This window comes from Leptopilina boulardi, unplaced genomic scaffold (assembly GCF_019393585.1).
Source record: "Leptopilina boulardi isolate dan_hultmark-lab unplaced genomic scaffold, ZJU_Lbou_2.1 LbouV2_229, whole genome shotgun sequence".
Classification (NCBI taxonomy): Eukaryota; Metazoa; Arthropoda; class Insecta; order Hymenoptera; family Figitidae; genus Leptopilina; species Leptopilina boulardi.
In genome coordinates, this window is record NW_026137784.1 from 2,941,346 (window position 1) to 2,958,930 (window position 17,585).

General features: G+C 26.4%; 1 protein-coding gene and 1 long non-coding RNA gene across 7 annotated transcripts in view; one reads left to right on the plus strand and one right to left on the minus strand.

Annotated features, from left to right (window-relative positions):
• Nucleotides 1-17,585, plus strand: part of LOC127280088 (LIM/homeobox protein Lhx3) — a 49,325-nt gene that overhangs the window by 29,085 nt on the left and 2,655 nt on the right. For 2 of the 5 annotated variants that reach the window (XM_051302875.1, XM_051302877.1), the window contains 4 exons: nucleotides 10,472-10,646; nucleotides 11,221-11,459; nucleotides 11,589-11,781; nucleotides 12,765-12,937. In XM_051302875.1, coding sequence (XP_051158832.1) covers nucleotides 10,472-10,646; nucleotides 11,221-11,459; nucleotides 11,589-11,781; nucleotides 12,765-12,937 — 780 coding nt within the window. Of the gene's footprint in view, nucleotides 1-8,821; nucleotides 9,330-10,471; nucleotides 10,647-11,220; nucleotides 11,460-11,588; nucleotides 11,782-12,764; nucleotides 12,938-17,585 lie in introns of those variants that run through there. The other 3 variants (XM_051302876.1, XM_051302879.1, XM_051302880.1) reach the window with 2 other exon arrangements.
• On the minus strand, nucleotides 1,216-17,260 carry LOC127280101 (uncharacterized). 2 transcript variants are annotated; one of them, XR_007842780.1, is made up of 6 exons: nucleotides 16,943-17,260; nucleotides 13,998-14,112; nucleotides 2,362-2,440; nucleotides 2,062-2,148; nucleotides 1,830-1,918; nucleotides 1,216-1,615 (listed from the first exon to the last, which is right to left on the minus strand). It is a non-coding gene; the product is annotated as an uncharacterized LOC127280101 (long non-coding RNA). The 2 variants fall into 2 exon arrangements; XR_007842779.1 differs by lacking the exon at nucleotides 16,943-17,260 and adding an exon at nucleotides 15,730-15,991 and having other exon boundaries at nucleotides 1,217-1,615.

Below are 17,585 nucleotides of genomic sequence, written 5' to 3' on the forward strand. Positions count from 1 at the left end.
AATCAAATAATTGTTATTTCAATTAAATAAATTGTATTTGAACTATAATTTCTGTATTTGAACAATAATTACATTTGAAGCAAATACCATTTAATTGATTCAAATAATAATTACTCAATAGAAATAAATATTTATTGTAGTCAAGTTAAATGAAAAAAAAATTTTTCTTCAGTGTGGAATAAAAGAAAACAAACAAACGATTTCATCATTTTATCTTTCTGATTCTAGAACCTGAAAGTAAAAATCATCATTAGAAGCTGAAAGAAATAATTTATTAGACAAAACTTAAAATTAAATCCCCAAATTTAATAAACTTAACAATAATAAAAAGAACCTAACATTTTTAAGAATTCCTGAAAAAAAATGATTAATTGAATATAAATAAAAAGAGTTATCTATACCAATATAACTCAACTGAAAATAAGAATAATAATTAAACAAGTACAAAATATTAAATATTCACAAAACTTATAATCTAGTAACAACATAGTGGCATAAAGATAAAAATTCAAAGCACTTATATTACACGATTTCCCTACCTACAGCTAGTAAATAAAATAGACCGCTTAGATACAAAGCGACCTACACTAGGATTAACGTCCCGAGACGCAATCACTCCGATTCTCCTACCTACAGCTATATTTAAAAACGAAAAAAATTTCCGAATTCCCTACCTATGGCTATATTTAAAACGAAAAATATACTACAAAGCGACCTACACTAGGGTTAACGTTTCAAAACGCAAACCAACAAAATTTCCTGAAAGAAAAAATTTCAATTAATTATTAAAAGAAGTTATCAAAAAAATTATTTTTGAAAATCTACATGCATTAACATTTAAATTTTTCATGCATTAAATTTTAATTTCAATAATATAAAAATTTAATAAAAATTAAAAAACTATTATTAATAACAAATTTTACTTTAGTTTAAATTACTTTTTTTTTGATAGAAAAAAATTACTTTAATAAGAAAAATTACTGAAAATTTAAATATTGATATAAATAAAAAATAAAATACATAGAACAAATGACATATACATATAAAATATAATACAGAAAACATTGACAAGAATTATTAATTACAAAATAATAAATTTTGTCAATGCTGCCACTATGTTGCTTAAACTTCCCTGTTTTTTTTTTACAAATTTTTAATACTTCACTTAGATCAAGAAAATATTTATTATTTAAAGCATTTAAAAAAAATTAATCCATTTATAAATTAATAGAACAAAAATTAATTTTTAATTTATAAATTTATAATAATAATTTATAATTTACAAATAAAAAATTAATTTATAAATTATTTTATTGTAATTTGTTTTATATTAAGAAAATTAACTATTTCAAAACAGGGAAGTGATTAAATTAAAGAATGACTCATCGATCGGCGATCCCACGTTGAAGCAATGATAACATTGCCCCTACCTTGGCTTCTTCTTGGACCACCCTCGAGATCCCTGTCTCTTCATGCACTTCTGCACAGGTCGAGGGGTATGCTATCGTCAAAAAATAAAAATAAAAAAATAGACTACATTTTGGAAAAAATACGATAGCACGCAGGGGCTACTTTTCTTCGTCCACATCCTTCCTTCCTTTCTATCTTTATGGAACTGAAAAATAACAAAATAAAATAAATTACATAATTGTTGGATATATTAAAAAAATATTTATTCTGTTTTTGTATTTTATTCCAAAAATGTGATTTCAAAAAAATGGAATGCCTTATTAATAATTAATTGAAGAAAAGTAAAAATATTTTTGTATATTTTACTTAAATTAAAAAATTAAGTTTTTATTAAATTAACAGCAATAAAAAATACTTACCACTTTTAATTTCTTTTTTGTGATATACAGATACGATGACAGCTAACCCTCTCTTTGAACAGATAAATCTTTCCTCTACTGGACCAATACTGAAAATTTTTAGAAAAAGATACAATTTATTATTATGTATAAAATAAAATACACAATTTATATTTTTGTAAATAATACTTTAAAAAAATTAATTTTTTTGAAATTTTTTTTTATTAAATTAACAGCAATAAAAAAGACTTACCACTTTTAGTTTTTTTTTTCGTGATATACAGATACGATGACAGCTTTTCCTCTCTTTATAAAACTTTCTGCTACTGGACCAAACTGACTGAAAATTTTTCAATAAAGACACAATTTATTATTATGTAAAAGAAAATATTAATATAACGATTTTTAATTTACTTAAATAAATAAAAAAATTTAATTACTAAATATTTAAATAAAGATATATTTTATTCAATGCTCTTATCAATATCATAATTTTACAAAACAATTATAAAAAAAAATATAAAAAACATAAAAAAAATTTTAATCAACTTACATTGAACCGCGCTCAGCCATGCAAGATCTCCTCCAGGAGCTGCTCCGCAACAAACTCGCATCCTTCATTGAATGAACGCCTGCAAATTAAAAAAAAAACACAAAAATTAAATAAATTTGCATTTGATTTAATATTTTCTTGATCCAAGAAAATTGTTTGAAATAAATTTTCCTGAATCAATGATAATTTTTTTTCAGTGTATCGAATTTAATATGAAAAAGTTAAATATTGGAGTAAATTTTTGATCAAAACGCGGCAAGGTGGAGAAAAAAAAATGATTATATGTGTCCCATAAGGCATGCATAACCCATTCACGTGTAGGGTGTATGCATACTTTATGATCGACGGGGAGTCTACTTGCTCTGGTGTGCATTGGTACTAAATAATCTTTGACATTCATAGCAGAGGCGCACTATTTTTCTACAATATCTGCGTATATGTATATAAATTTATTTATCGACCATATATATATATATAGATTCCTGCCCCTAAATATATAATATAAGGAATATTAATAGTTCTTTGACACATTTTCTTTGTGTATATATAAACACAAAAGAAGATGAAAACTACCCGGAAACCATATGCGTAAATGGAATAAAGGTTTTACCGCAAAATTCATAATAATCGTTCATAGATGGGGTTAATTTATGACCCATAAAAAAAATAATTCTATTTCACTTATTTCCATTATTGAATTTGATATACACCAGAGATATAAAATTATATATTCTTATATTTATATATTTGACAGTTGTTCCATAAACAAATTTTATTTATAAAACAAATAAATAAAAATTTCGCATTTTTTTCAACAATCAAAAATAAAAAAAAAACAATTTTTACCAAACAAAAGTTGTGTAATTTGATTTGACAAGGGGAATAAATATACATTTCGCTCGGTTTCTCGCGTCGCAACGATTTTTTTTTAACACAGCTCCCATTAATTTCGACGGGGGTAACAGAGAGGATAAAAAATAAATGTCATAATTTGTAAGGTCGCAGAGGGTGAGAGGAAGAAGGTCGCCCTTTATCATAAAGTCTACATGAATGTATGAAAAAAAAACCCTGATAAGAGAAAAAAAAAATTATTTGATTCAAATACTTGATTACTTGACTATTATCAAATAAATATTTACTTGAACCAAATAATTTTTTTTTTTGAATTAAATAAATTGTAATTGAACCAATAATTTTTTGTATTTAAAACAAATACCATTTAATTGATTCAAATAATAATTATTTGATACAAATAAATATTTATTTGCTAATAATCAAGTAACTGAGATTAAACCTAAAGGTCATCGAAAAAAACCTGATACGAGAAAAAAAACCCTTATAAGAGCAAAAAAAAAATGATTGTAATTATATATTTTGTCAAAAATTGAAAGATATTTATTTTCATTTATTTTTATTCGTGTCAATCCATTTATTTTATTTTGTAACATTAGTCCTGGGGAGGCCTACATATATATGGGAAAAAGGGAACCCCGTGGCGATGCTTTTTACGATTGCGACGAGTCTCCTGGAGGCGTGCCGACGTGCAGAACTTACAAGCAACCCCCGAATCCCACCCCAAAAAACCCCCAAGTAGAAGTGGGGTGGGTCGACGAAACTCGAAGGGTGAGATCTGAAGACGCCTACGGAAATGAGTAGACGTCTCTTGCGCAGTCGCAAACGAGCAAAGAAATTCTCCTTTTTCGTTATTCGCGTCTTTTTTTTTTCTTTACTTTTTTTTTTTTTTTTTTATTCTCTCTACATCATATACCATTTTATTTTTCTTTTTCACTTGCCTCGAAGACAAGCCGCGACAAAGAAAAACTTCAAGGGTTCCACGAATTTTTCTCTTTTTCTCTTCTTCTTTGCTCTTTACTCGACTTATATATACATAGAAAGAGAGAGAGAGAGAGAGAGAGAGAGAGAGAGAGAGAGAGAGAGAGAGAGAGAGAGAGAACTTTTCACGGTAGAATATAGTACAAGTTTATTTTTTAAAAAAGGAAACTTTTTTTCCGAGAAAAATTAAATAAATTTAAAAAATACTTTTGGACTAATTTCTAATTAAATACAAATTTTTTATAAGAATTTAAACAAAAGGGTTTAATTTTTGTAAAGAAAAAGATTTTACTTTTCGGTTCTGTTAAAACTTTCTTTTTATTTTATTCTACTAAATCAAAATAAATTTCTATTTTTCAATATTTATTTTTTTTTTAAAAAAAAGAAGTGTTTATAATATTTTTTTCTTTTTATCTTTTTAGTTTCTCATCTCAGTTTCCTTCGTTTACAGTTTCGCCCTCGTAAAAGAAAACATCACGGAAAATATAGGTACATTACCACTGTATTATCCGCAAACACGTTCGAGTTTATATCCATGTGGGTGAGACTTGACACTGGATTACACGAGAAAAAAAATATATATATATACATATATTCCTCTATATTATACATGTATACGTACTCAGGACATAATAATCAAGTATACCCTTTCACCACGCCTACCAACCCCCTCGAAAAAAAGATAAATTTCTCCGCGCATTCTATAAACATTTTTTTTTCGAATTTCTATTTCATAAATTTTTTAGAAGGTAAAAATTACACTTTTTATAAATTTTCAACACCCTAACTGTATGGAAAAAAAAATTATTTGATTCAAATAATCGGTTACTTGACTGGTAGCAAATAAAATATTTAGGGCCAATCATGAACGGTTAAATTGGCTACAAATCGCTGATTAATTTTTAACCGAAGTTGGTGAAAAATAATCAAAATAATTTTTGTTTAAACCAATTCTGTATTATTATGTATTACGTAAACTAATTTTTAAAAAAATTTAATGAATAACTAAATATTAACAGGTGAAATATAATGAATTAAATATTTAAGTATATAAAAAATAAAAAGAACTTTAGATAGAGTATTTATTTATCTTTTTGTCAATTCAATTGTAAAAGGAAATGAGGGAAGTTTATAAAAAGTGGAATTTAGGTTTAAAAAGACAGGTAGCACACTGGTTGTGACATAAGTAGTGCAGATTAAGTACTTAAGTATTTAGTATGCTCCATCAGTTGGGCCGGAACGGTTCCTAAGTAATTGCACACACACACACATATATATATAAAGCAAAGCTGATAGAATGCGAATAAAAGGGGAAAAGAGGGGAGGGGGGGGCCAAGGGATACATTTCGACCATTAATTCAACGACACGGGATTTTAAAGCCTTTGATGTAGATTAAACCGGTTTCAAAGGGTCTTTAGCACCTGATATGTGTTTTTTTTTTTACTATATACAACTCGTTCACGTGACATGACTAACCAACAATTCTAATATAAAAAAATGTTCATTTCTCAAAAAGTACATACCCATTTTTACAATTTAATTATTTGCAAATATTTTCTAATTTTTTTCTGCAAAGACTTTTTTTTACTTCCGCATAATTTAACTATATTATAATTTCACGAAAAAAAAAGGGAGAACAAATAAATAGTATTTTGTGGTTCAGAAAAATTGCATTTTTCAAAGGCAGTGATTCTAATTTTCAGCTAACGTACCATGAAGAACATAAAAATTTTCCACCTGATCTCAACAATCAATGACAGATGGTAAAGCATTTTTGCATATATATACCCCATAAAAATCTGTCGCTCATATGTTATATATTTTTTTTTCGCCACGGCAAATTTAACTATTTATATAATTTTTTTTTTTGCCAATTTTGCGCAAGAAATTATTTTACAATTATAAATTGAAATTTTCAAAACTTTTTAATTTTATACAACATTTGTGAGTCAAAGAGGGAATACTTTTTTTACATGGAGAAGTTGAAAATTTCAATTTTCTTCTCGCAGTGACCCATAACATTGCGGTTGGCTATATATCTCCCTTCATTTTTAATCCGAGGTTCGCATTCCTTTTGAAAATGAAAGAAACAGAAAGTATAAAATTGCTAAAGAAAGTTGCTGAAGGGTAAAAACGTTTTGCTTATACGTATATATATATATATATATCAAGATTGGGGGTTGCGAACATGCAGACAAGAATAGAAGCGAGGTGGAATTATAAAATGGCGTCCCTTTCCTCTCTCTCTCTCTCTCTCTCTCTCTCTCTCTCAAATCCTTCTGTATATATCCATTCTTAATTTTGCTCACTACCTCTTTCTTTTCTATATCCCCTTCCATTCGATCCATTTCATTCTCTTGGCAAAAGAAAAAAAGCGACTTTACTTTAAGGAATATCTTCAAGAAATTCTCCAACCCACACATTATATCACCGAAAAAAATTCTCAACAATAACGATGACTTTGCCTGATTCTAACGATTTATTTCTCTCAATTCACAATTGAGAATATGAATTTTTTAGAGAAAGAGATGAAAAAATGAAAACCAAACATCATAAAAATATATTTCTACCCCCCACCCCCCACCTATTTTTTTAGATGAATTTTATATGTAAATATAGATATTTTAGGAGAGATTTGAAAAGCGTTGAAATCTTGTAGTTTAATATCAAGTACTTGAGCACTGCAGGACCACGATCGAAAGTGTCATTGATTCTGAAGTAAAACAGTGGTGTAACGAGTAGATGGCGATGCACCAACTATTTTACAGTCTTGAACTTCTTTCGTTGCAAGCAGACTCTCGTAAAACGAATGTTTTATTGGCCTCTTACCGATCCCTGTCAGAGTCTCAATGTGTAAGTGTAAAAAAGACGGAAAAATAGGAACGTCAAACTTTATTCTCTAGATATTCGAAAAGAATGTTGAAATATTATTTTTCTAACTTTAACAGTCATCTCGTCCAATTTTTCAGTTTTCACAATCTTTTGCGAAAAATGTAAATTTTTTCAAATTTATCTATTTGTTATATCTTGAAAATTTATTGAAAAAAAAAAATTTACTGTTAATATAACAGTGTCACAGTAAAGAGAAAAGCTTTTTTTTTTTTTAAAGATTTGTCTAAAATTAAAGATATACTTTAATCTAAAACTGAAGTTTGGAAATAAGAAGATGAGTATCTTACTTTAAGAGATTCTATTAAATTCAGAACGAGAATCTAATTTTAAAAATTGTCTTAAATTCATCACGATTGGCGCAAAATTTAATTTACTAACATTTGTGTAAAAATTAAGGTTAAAAATATTGCAACTGAAAATAAGATTTCTTTCCTATCATGCAGCATTTTTTATTTTCTGAATTTAAGATAATTATTTTGTAAAATCAGCAGCACTGCACTTAATTTAAGACAAGACTTTTCCAAATTCAGACTGAAAAGTATCTAAATTTCACGAATAATATAAATTCTGATTTAAGAACATCTTAATTTTTTTTTACACAAGTTGTAACTAAAAATATACGACTTCTTTCCAGTCTTAAAACTTAATTTTTACTATACCTACTGTAAAAACAATCTTAAAATGTTAGTAAAAATAAGATCTTACTTTAAGAAAAGAAATTACTTATTTTAAGTTACAATATTTTTAAAACAGACTTAAAATAAGATTTGTTGTTTTAAAATAAGATTTAATGTCTTTAAATAATCTTTAATTATTATTATTATTATTATTAATTATTAATTATTATCTTTAATTTGTTATCATAAAAAAGATTTGTTATCTTAAACTAAGATTTTGTCTTTACAGTGATAGTTTTTTCCTCACCTAAATGTAACAGTTTTAAAAATCAGAAACAAAAAAGCGACTCCAACACGATATATATACAACAAGTTAACTGACGTGTAATTATATAATACAGCAAAAATAAAAAGATAAAATAAATAATCCGAGATGATCTATGAAATGACAGATAAAGTCTTGGATCTTTTATTCTCTTGTTTTGTTCAAAGGCTGCCATAAAATATTAACGGGTTCGGATCTTCGCGTTGGCGTTTTCAAAGGATGGTACTTCGTCACCCCTGGCGCCCACTTTTGCGTCGAAGTCAAGGGTGCAGAAGCGTCAAAACGGGTATTTCGGTATTCTTTTGTCTCTTTTTCTCTAACACTAGCTTTTCTCTCTTTCTCCCTCTGCCTATATTCGTCTGTCTCATATTTTCTCTCTTCGCTCTGAACCACCCCCCTTTTTTAGAGGGTTGAAACTCGCCCTTTCAACCCCCTGATAACGCACACGCCATACTGTGAGGGCGGAAAAGCCCTCCACCAATCCGCACCCTCGCGGGGGTGGATTTTCTAGCCAATGGTGAATCATTTTACCCCACTCACCCTCCATTTATCCCTAGTGTCACGTGCGCACGATCACCCCTCCAAAAATCTATCAGTCGCACGCGTGCTTTTACGCTGTCAACTTTATAAACACGATATACTCTCTTTTTTTTTTTGCCTCTCACTCTATTTTTCCCTGTCAACATTTTCTCTTGAAAAAGAAAATTTTGCCGCGAAAAAATATAAATATTTAATAAAAAAGAAAATATATTCTATTTGTTTGTTTTTTTTTTCATAAAATTATTAGAACAATTTTTAAAACGAGTGGAAGTGAAATTATCTTTTTCTGTTGATATTTTGGTATGAATTAGGAAACAAAGTGTTATTTATATAATGAAATGGACTTGTGAGAAAATAGTCTCCTTGAACTTTTGGTCACGATGATAAGATAAGTGTGACAATAAAGGAAGATGTGTCAATTGGAGGATTAAAGTGACTGCGAGAGAAAAAAAAAAGAAAACACTATATAGTGACCAAGTGAAATTTGTTCGGGAATTTAGAAATTTTATTATTTATTTTCATTTTTTTTTTCTACTGAATATAGAGTATTTTTTTTTTAATACAAAAATGATAGGCTGTGAAATTCTACCTCTACAGGGAATGTATCGTAGTCGAGGTGATGTTTTAACACCACCTGAAAGCAGTCCGGAATCGCATATTATCAGTAATAATATTCACGATTCGCATCTTAAGATGCAACCCCTAGAACATCCGGCACTCGAAGTCGCGCTTCCGCCTAATATTCCCGATATTTTATATTGTAAGTTTCGAAAATTAATTTTTCCCCTTTAGAAAATATTTATTTCAATTTCATTCTTTAGTTTTTTTCTCTATAATAATTTTTTATAATAATTTTATAGTAATAATTATTTATTTACTTATTTATTTATTTATCTATTTATATTATACGTAACAAGTTATTTCGTACATATGTACTCCCAGAAATTGATAAACAATATTCTTTAAAAAAAAATAATAATTAAAAATAGAATTAAAATTAAAAAGTTTGAAATATTTATTAGCAAAAAGAAAATCGTAAAAAGTATTTTAAAAAAACCTTTTATAGATTTTCTAAGCACTTTTTTTGCATTGATCATCAAGGATTTTAATATGATGTTGAATTTAGGATAATAATTATAAAATCATTAGGTCGATACTGAATATAAGAGTTTTTTAATTTAAGACTTTAAACGTCTTAATTTCACGTTCTATTTAAATTCAGATATAGAAGCATTTTATTTTTTTTATAAGGTTCAGTTCACATTAATACAGGAAAAAGAAAATCTTAAATTAATATAAATCTTAAATTAAGATAAATTTTAAACTAAGATCAATTTTAAATTAAGATAAATGTGAAATTAAATAAGTATTGAATGTAAAAATTATCTTAATTAAAAACGAAACTTGTATACAAAAAATTAAAATGTTAATAAATTTGAATTTATATTATACATGAAATTAAGATACTCTTCATTCTTAATTTGAAAAAGTCTTATCTTAAATTCAGTACACTGCTGCTGGTTTTTCAAATTAATTACCATAAATTCAGAAAATAAAAAATACAAACAATATCAGTAAATGAAATCTACTCAGAAAAATCAATATGTCTTAAAAAATGATACAATTGAAAATAAGATTTCTTTCCTCTCTTAAATTAAGATTCTCTTTTATCTATAAAGAATAACATTATTTTCAAGTCGAAATTAATTATTTAAAAATAAAACTAAATAAATAAAATTCTAAATAGATAAATAAATAAAAATATATAAATAAGTAAATATTTCATAAAATTACTTCTAATAATATTTAGTATTTAATAATATAAATTGTTATATTAATTTTTATTAAAAAAAAATATCTCGGATCAAATTTTATAGAAATTTTTCCCGTTTTATGTTTCAGCTACGATACCAAAATGTGGTGGTTGTCAGAAGGTAATTGTGGATAGGTTTATTCTGAGGGTTTTGGAACGATGTTGGCATGCAAGATGCCTCACGTGTCGAGATTGTGGAAGCAGACTTTCGGAAAAATGTTATGCCCGAAATGGTCACGTATATTGCAAGGAAGACTTTTTCAAGTAAGTATCAATTTCTCCGTAACTGACGTTTGCAAAAGTTGCTAACCTCAAAAAAAAAACTTATCCATCAAATCTTATTAAAAAAATTGATAATGAATTATTGAAATTTTAATTGAAAAAAAATATATTTTCCTACTTAGCCACTTTGAAAAACTTCAGTTACGTGTCAATTTTATTATTTATAATAGTAATACGCGAATATCGATTCTTTTTCCTTCTCCATCGCGTTCGATAAAATTATTTTCATGAAAAATAAAAAATTATTCTCATAAAGAATATAATAACGATTTAATTGTCTCTATTAAATTTTCTTATTCAACTTATACTTTTTCAATCAATTAAAATTAGAAGATTAATTCTTCATTATGACAAAATTAAATTCTAATATAATTTCTATAAATTATATATTTGAATTTATTAACGAATCTATAAATTAGGAAAACTTGAATTCTGAAGAAAATAACGTGGTTTTTTTTTTTTGAAAAAGAAAATGAAGCTTCACAACTTAGAATCTAAATTGCCTTTAAAACAGAAATTATGTGTGAATGTAATGTGAAGATGTTGCGTGCTGTTGGTGTGGCAGGCGTTTCGGGACAAAATGCGCTGGATGTGGCTCGGGTGTGGCCCCTTCGCAGATGGTGCGCAAAGCCGTGGTTGCCAAAGAAGGCCAGGTGCCCCAAGAATTAGTCTATCACCTTCCCTGTTTCTCCTGTGCCATGTGCTCCAGGCAACTAGGTACTGGAGACGAATTTTACCTCATGGAGGACAGAAAACTTGTCTGCAAAGCTGATTACGAACAAGCCAAGGCGAAAGGTTTGCAAAATTATTTTTTTTCTATTGCTACATTTTGATTATTATTTTTGATAATATCAATAAAAAGAAAAAATTAGAGAGATTTTTTTTTATAAATAGGAAATGTTTTTTTTTTTACGATGATTACAGAATTGGCTGATGGAGGAAGTATTGATGGTGATCAACCGAATAAAAGACCACGAACTACGATCACTGCAAAGCAATTGGAAACCCTAAAGTTGGCTTACAACCAAAGTCCAAAACCAGCGAGGCATGTTCGTGAACAACTTTCAACAGACACAGGACTCGACATGCGGGTCGTTCAAGTCTGGTTCCAAAATAGGTAAATAAAAATTATTTCCAAAAAAAAAAATCGATGAGAAAATTAATGAAGAATTTGTATTTAGGGAAATTCGTTATTATTTCAAAAAAAGATTTGAAGATCCCTAAAAAAAAAGTTGGAAAATTCCAATCACGTTCCTATAATTTATCTCGTATAGAAACATTTACAAAAATCGATAATTATATTTTCTTGGGGCTTCTTCGAACAAGAATCCTAATTCAAAAAGCATTTCTAAGATTTTATTTTCCTTGCAAATGAAACATGGGGAAAAAAATTAACCTTCTTTAAAAATTGTTTACAAATCAATGTTATTTTTTTATATACAATTTCATTGTGCAACTCTTATTTTATTTGAGTTTTCCCAAAAAAATACCAGTTTTTCCTAAAATTGCTTTTTCTAAAAAAAAAATTCGCGTTTTTTCGACAAATGATACTAGTAGTGTCTGCTTTTTTTTCGAAATGAGAGTGTATATTACAGAGAATGAAATATCTATTCTGTAAAACAAACAAGATGGCGGGAGAGGTATCCAATGAACAAGGTTTCCGTTATCACTAGGCAGAGAATCAATATTATATATATATATATATATATATATATATATATATATATATATTCACCAGCACATTTGATCCTCTACCAACAAAACTTCATATATATTTATTTCCCGTGGAAAACCACCCTCGTGGAAAAATTTCAATTTTTCCACCCTCTTCTTTCGTCTGTTCCGACAAATTCATACAATAATTCATTTTTATCACTCTCTCAACAAAACAAAAAAAAAATCTACTTTTTCCCAAAAATAAATTTTACAAAACGTTTTTTCTTTTTCGTTTCCAAAAATCTGCTTCAAGACAAAAAAGAGATTTCTTTAAATATTTTAAAGTATGCTCAATAAAATATAAATATTGCAAAAGAAAAACGTTTCTTGACATTTTAATTTACAATTGAAAATATTTTAAGTGTAAAAAAAAATTATTTATAGGAGGGCGAAAGAAAAACGATTGAAAAAAGACGCCGGAAGAACAAGATGGTCGCAATTTTTCCGAGGGGCAGGAATAAAAGGAAACGGTACCGGAGGTCATTCTCCAAGACACGATAAGCTTCTTGATAAGGATGAACTTAAAGTCGATCTCGATTCCTCATTCGGTCACCATGGTAACAATAATTCATTATATTTTTTTATCCTATTAAGATTTTCTTTAAAAATAAAATTTTCTATTTCTTTAAATTATATATATATACTCTCTAAATCTGAATTAGTAAAAATGATTACTAATTTAAATTAGTTTTTTGCTTTAGAATTAGTTAAATTTTACTAATTGTTAGTAAAAGTTACTAATAATTAGAAAAATTTTACTAATTCAGAAGCAAAAAGTGAGTCATTAATTTAAATTAGTAAAAAAATTTTACTAATTCAGATTTAGAGAGTATTTAATTTTTTTATTTTCTAGTAACGCGAGAATTATTTTGTTTTAAAATTCAAATTTTTATCTCAACTAAAATTTATCCCAAAAAAATGAATTCAAGAAGAAAATTATTGGGAGACTCTTTTGTTTTTATATATGAAAAATTTTTTGATAGAGAAAACAATCGTGAAGAATTTCGAGAATTTTTTTTTTTTTTTTTTTTGCGAGAAATAATTTTTCCTGGATGGGTAAATTCGATGGCACAATGGCGCATTCGTTCACTAAAGTCAGAAAGCTATGTATAGTAGAAGGAAGATCTCTTCAAATATTCAGGAGATGGCTCGGCTAACTGCCAGCACTGGCGTCCGAGATTTCAGGAAGATTGCGGACCGCTCGAATTTACCACTGCCATTATACTTTTCTGTCTCTCTCTCGATTGAAAGCCACCAACGCGTGGTTACATTAATTTTCACCCTCTAAAAATGTCCATCGCCTTCTAAAGTTTAATATACATTTTATCATAATTCATTAAAACTTTTAAAAAACTTATCAAAAACCTGAGACTATATTTCACAAATATAACGCAATTGTGTGATAATTAAAAATACTATCTTATTGTTCTCCTTTTCATTAATTATCAAAAATTTAGCGAAACGAGTTCAAAAAACAAATTCGAATTTTATTCTTAATTTAAAAAAAAAAAAATATTTTAACTTCATTCAATAGCAAAAAAAATTAAATTCCGAACGAATTATCAATTTAAATTCAAATTACTTACTCATAATGTTGAGGATAAAATATTGACTTACATTTAGCGTCTGGAAAAAGTCTTCTCTACGTATAGCAACTCGTCTGACCAAAACCTTCTGGAACTACTGAAAAAATCTTTCGATTTTATAGACTGACTTATCTCCTCCATATCTCCTGAAAAATCATTTTTAAATAATAATTTAATAAAAAAAATGTTAAAAAAAATATTTAATTTTCAAATAAACAATAATTTTTTTACAAAATGATGAAACTATTAAGAAATTTTCATAACGACTGAAAATTTTATTTTCTGAACGGAAATATTTTATTTATTTTTTTAATTAATAAAATAAAATCATCAATTTAAATCTGCCATATCTAATGAAAACTTAATTTATCTATACTAAAAAATTATTTGAAATAAAAACTCTTTCACATATTTATTTACTTAAAAATACAAAAATTGAGAAATTTTTATATTTAGGTAAATATATCTCTGTTTACTCGAAATGTGTTAAAAACTCAAAAAGATAATGATAAACAAAAAAAAAATTGCATATAAATGATGATTAAATTATTTCTAATGTATTTATAAAGTTAATTAGATTACGAGATGATATTTTGACTCCTCCCTGAAAATATTATGAAAAAGGGGACGCTTTTATATGTATATATATAATATTTAGGGGTGTTCTTATCTACCCTGTAAATCAGAGCAGATGATCCTGGACGAGACTAAAGTCGAAAGTCACGCCATTCTCTTTACAGACCATTTGCGTGACTCTCGCCTTATGTTTATTATCATCCCTTGTACAATTACTATATCTACCCTTTAATTAGATTAATTTATTAATTTAACATCCCCGGTAAATAAAAACAATGCTTTTCTTTATTCATAAAAGAATTTTTTCCCTTCATTTTATCTAATATGGAAAAAAATTCTCTTTTTTTGATGGAGAAAATTTGTTTAAATAAACATAAAATTATAAAAACAAAAAATATTTATTAAATAGAAAAATAACAAAAATTATTAATTAGATAAATAAATTAATTAAATTCACTTTTGAAAACGATTAAAAAAATTTTTAATTAAAAAAAAGAATATTGCAGCCCAGAAAATAAATAATTTGATTTTATGAAAAAAATTCAATTTAATAAAATTTTTTTCAAATTTTTTTTAAAGTATTAAAAATAATATAATTATTTAATTATATTATTTTAATTAATTTTGTTTAATTATTCATATTTAAAAAAATAAAATTTTTCAAAAATTTAAAATAATTTTTTTTTTTTGAAAAATTTTATTTTTACGATTCTTGTCTCCTAAATGATGTACCTAGACTCAAAAATAAGAACAATTTCTATCACAAAAGTTTGTGAGAAATTTTTTAAAAAATTTTAATTTAAAAATTTTCCTTATTAAAATCAAATTTTTATCAATTATACGTGAAAATAAAATTTTTAATTATAACATATATCACGATATATGCACTTGAAAATAGTTAATTAATTATTTAAAAGTAATTTTTGAAACTTTTTTTTTGATCAAAATTGGAAATGACGCGAAGATGGCAAAGTTGACTATGCTCATGGCGTGCACAGTGGCAAAAATTTATGAATATCGAAAATTTTCTGAAAAACTAGAAAATTATCATTAATGCACCTTCCAAATGTAATTTTTAGCCTGGTGTATTTGTTGGTTGTAAATAATTACCGATTAAATGCGATAAATGTTACGAAAGTTGATTCTAACCTAACTTTTTTCCCGAATGTATGTAAAGACAAAATTACCTTCAAAAAAGACGAATACTTTCGAAATATTGTGATATTTCACCCCGGAATACTATAAATATCTTTGTAAAACACTTTTTGTACAATAATTTCACTTGATTTAATCGATTATAAAAGATTTTTCTTCTATTGATTTCACAAACGACGCTGTGGCGACGAAATCCACTGAAGGAGTGGCGCCGCCATGCGTCAAGTATGAGAAGCTTAACAATAATCGATATTCCAAAGGCAACAAATTTTTAATGTTTAAGCTAAAAAAACTTATTTCATTTCTCAAAATATCAACTCATTTTTAATAAAAATAAGATATTTTAATATTCAACATAAGTAAATTCATGTAATTTATAATTTTGTGCCGTATGACAAAAATTCTTTACAACCTAACCTTAATTTCATTAAAATGCAATATAACGATTAAAAATACCTTTTAATTGGAAAATACACATTATTTAGTCCCGGAATATGATAATATGACTGTTCTGATGATTTCGGATTAATAAATATACTTATTTAATTGAATTTTAAGAACTTTTATCAAAGATGATTATACACCGAACTGCTACTCAGGGAATCCGCGGGAAAAGTGGCAGCGGAAGGCGGAACTTCCGATGCTGTGGAAGTGCTGCCACCAAATCGATACGGAAAAAATCGATAATCGATATTTCAATAACAAAGAGGCGGCAAATTTAAATATGATTTGGAAATTTTTTCTAATTTTCGTACATTTTTATCATTTTTATCTTTGAGAAAGGGCTTTTTTAGTTAAATTAATCATAATTGTTATAAAAAACAGTGAAAAAAGCTGGTTAATACCAAAAATATAAACAATAATAATGACTAATAATATTAATAATAAATACTAATTAATAATTTATAAATAAAAACAAAAATTCATTACAAACTAACCTTAATTTGATTAAAATGCAATATAACGATTAAAAATTACTTTTACTTGGAAAATACACATTATTTACTCCCGGAATATGATAATAATGATAATTTTCTGATGATTTCAGATTAATATATACCTATACTTATTTAATTAAATTTTAAGAACTTTTCTCAAAGAAGATTACACTTTTTAATAAAAATAAGATATTTTAATATTCAACATAAGTAAATTCATGTAATTTATAATTTCGTAACGTATGACAAAAATTCTTTACAACCTAACCTAAATTTCATTAAAATGCAATATAACAATTAAAAATACCTTTTACTTGGAAAATACACATTATTTAGTCCCGGAATATGATAATATGACTGTTCTGATGATTTCGGATTAATAAATATACTTATTTAATTGAATTTTAAGAACTTTTATCAAAGATGATTATACATCGAACTGCTACTCAGGGAATCCGCGGGAAAAGTGGCAGCGGAACTTCCGCACCGGCGGAAGCGCCACCAAATCGATACAAAACAAAGTCGATAATCGATATTTCGATAACAAAAAAGGCGGTAAATTTAAATATGAATTGAAATTTTTTTTTCTAATTTTCGAACAATTTTATCATTTTTAACTAAGAGAATGGGCTCTATCAGTTTAATTAAAAATCATAATTGTTATATAAAATCTGCAAAAAAGCTCGTTAACACAAAAAACATAATCAATAATAATGACAATAATAAAATTAATAATAAATAATATTTTATAATTTATAAATAAATATATAAATAAATAAAAATATAATAAAGTAAAAATTAATGAATTAAATGAAATAAACAATAAAATTAATGAAATAAATTAATAAAAACTTTTTAAGTAAATAAAATTAAATAAATTGTTAAACATATTATTTATTTATTTATTTATTTACTTTAAATTGAAGCATGCACATTTATTATTTGGGGAT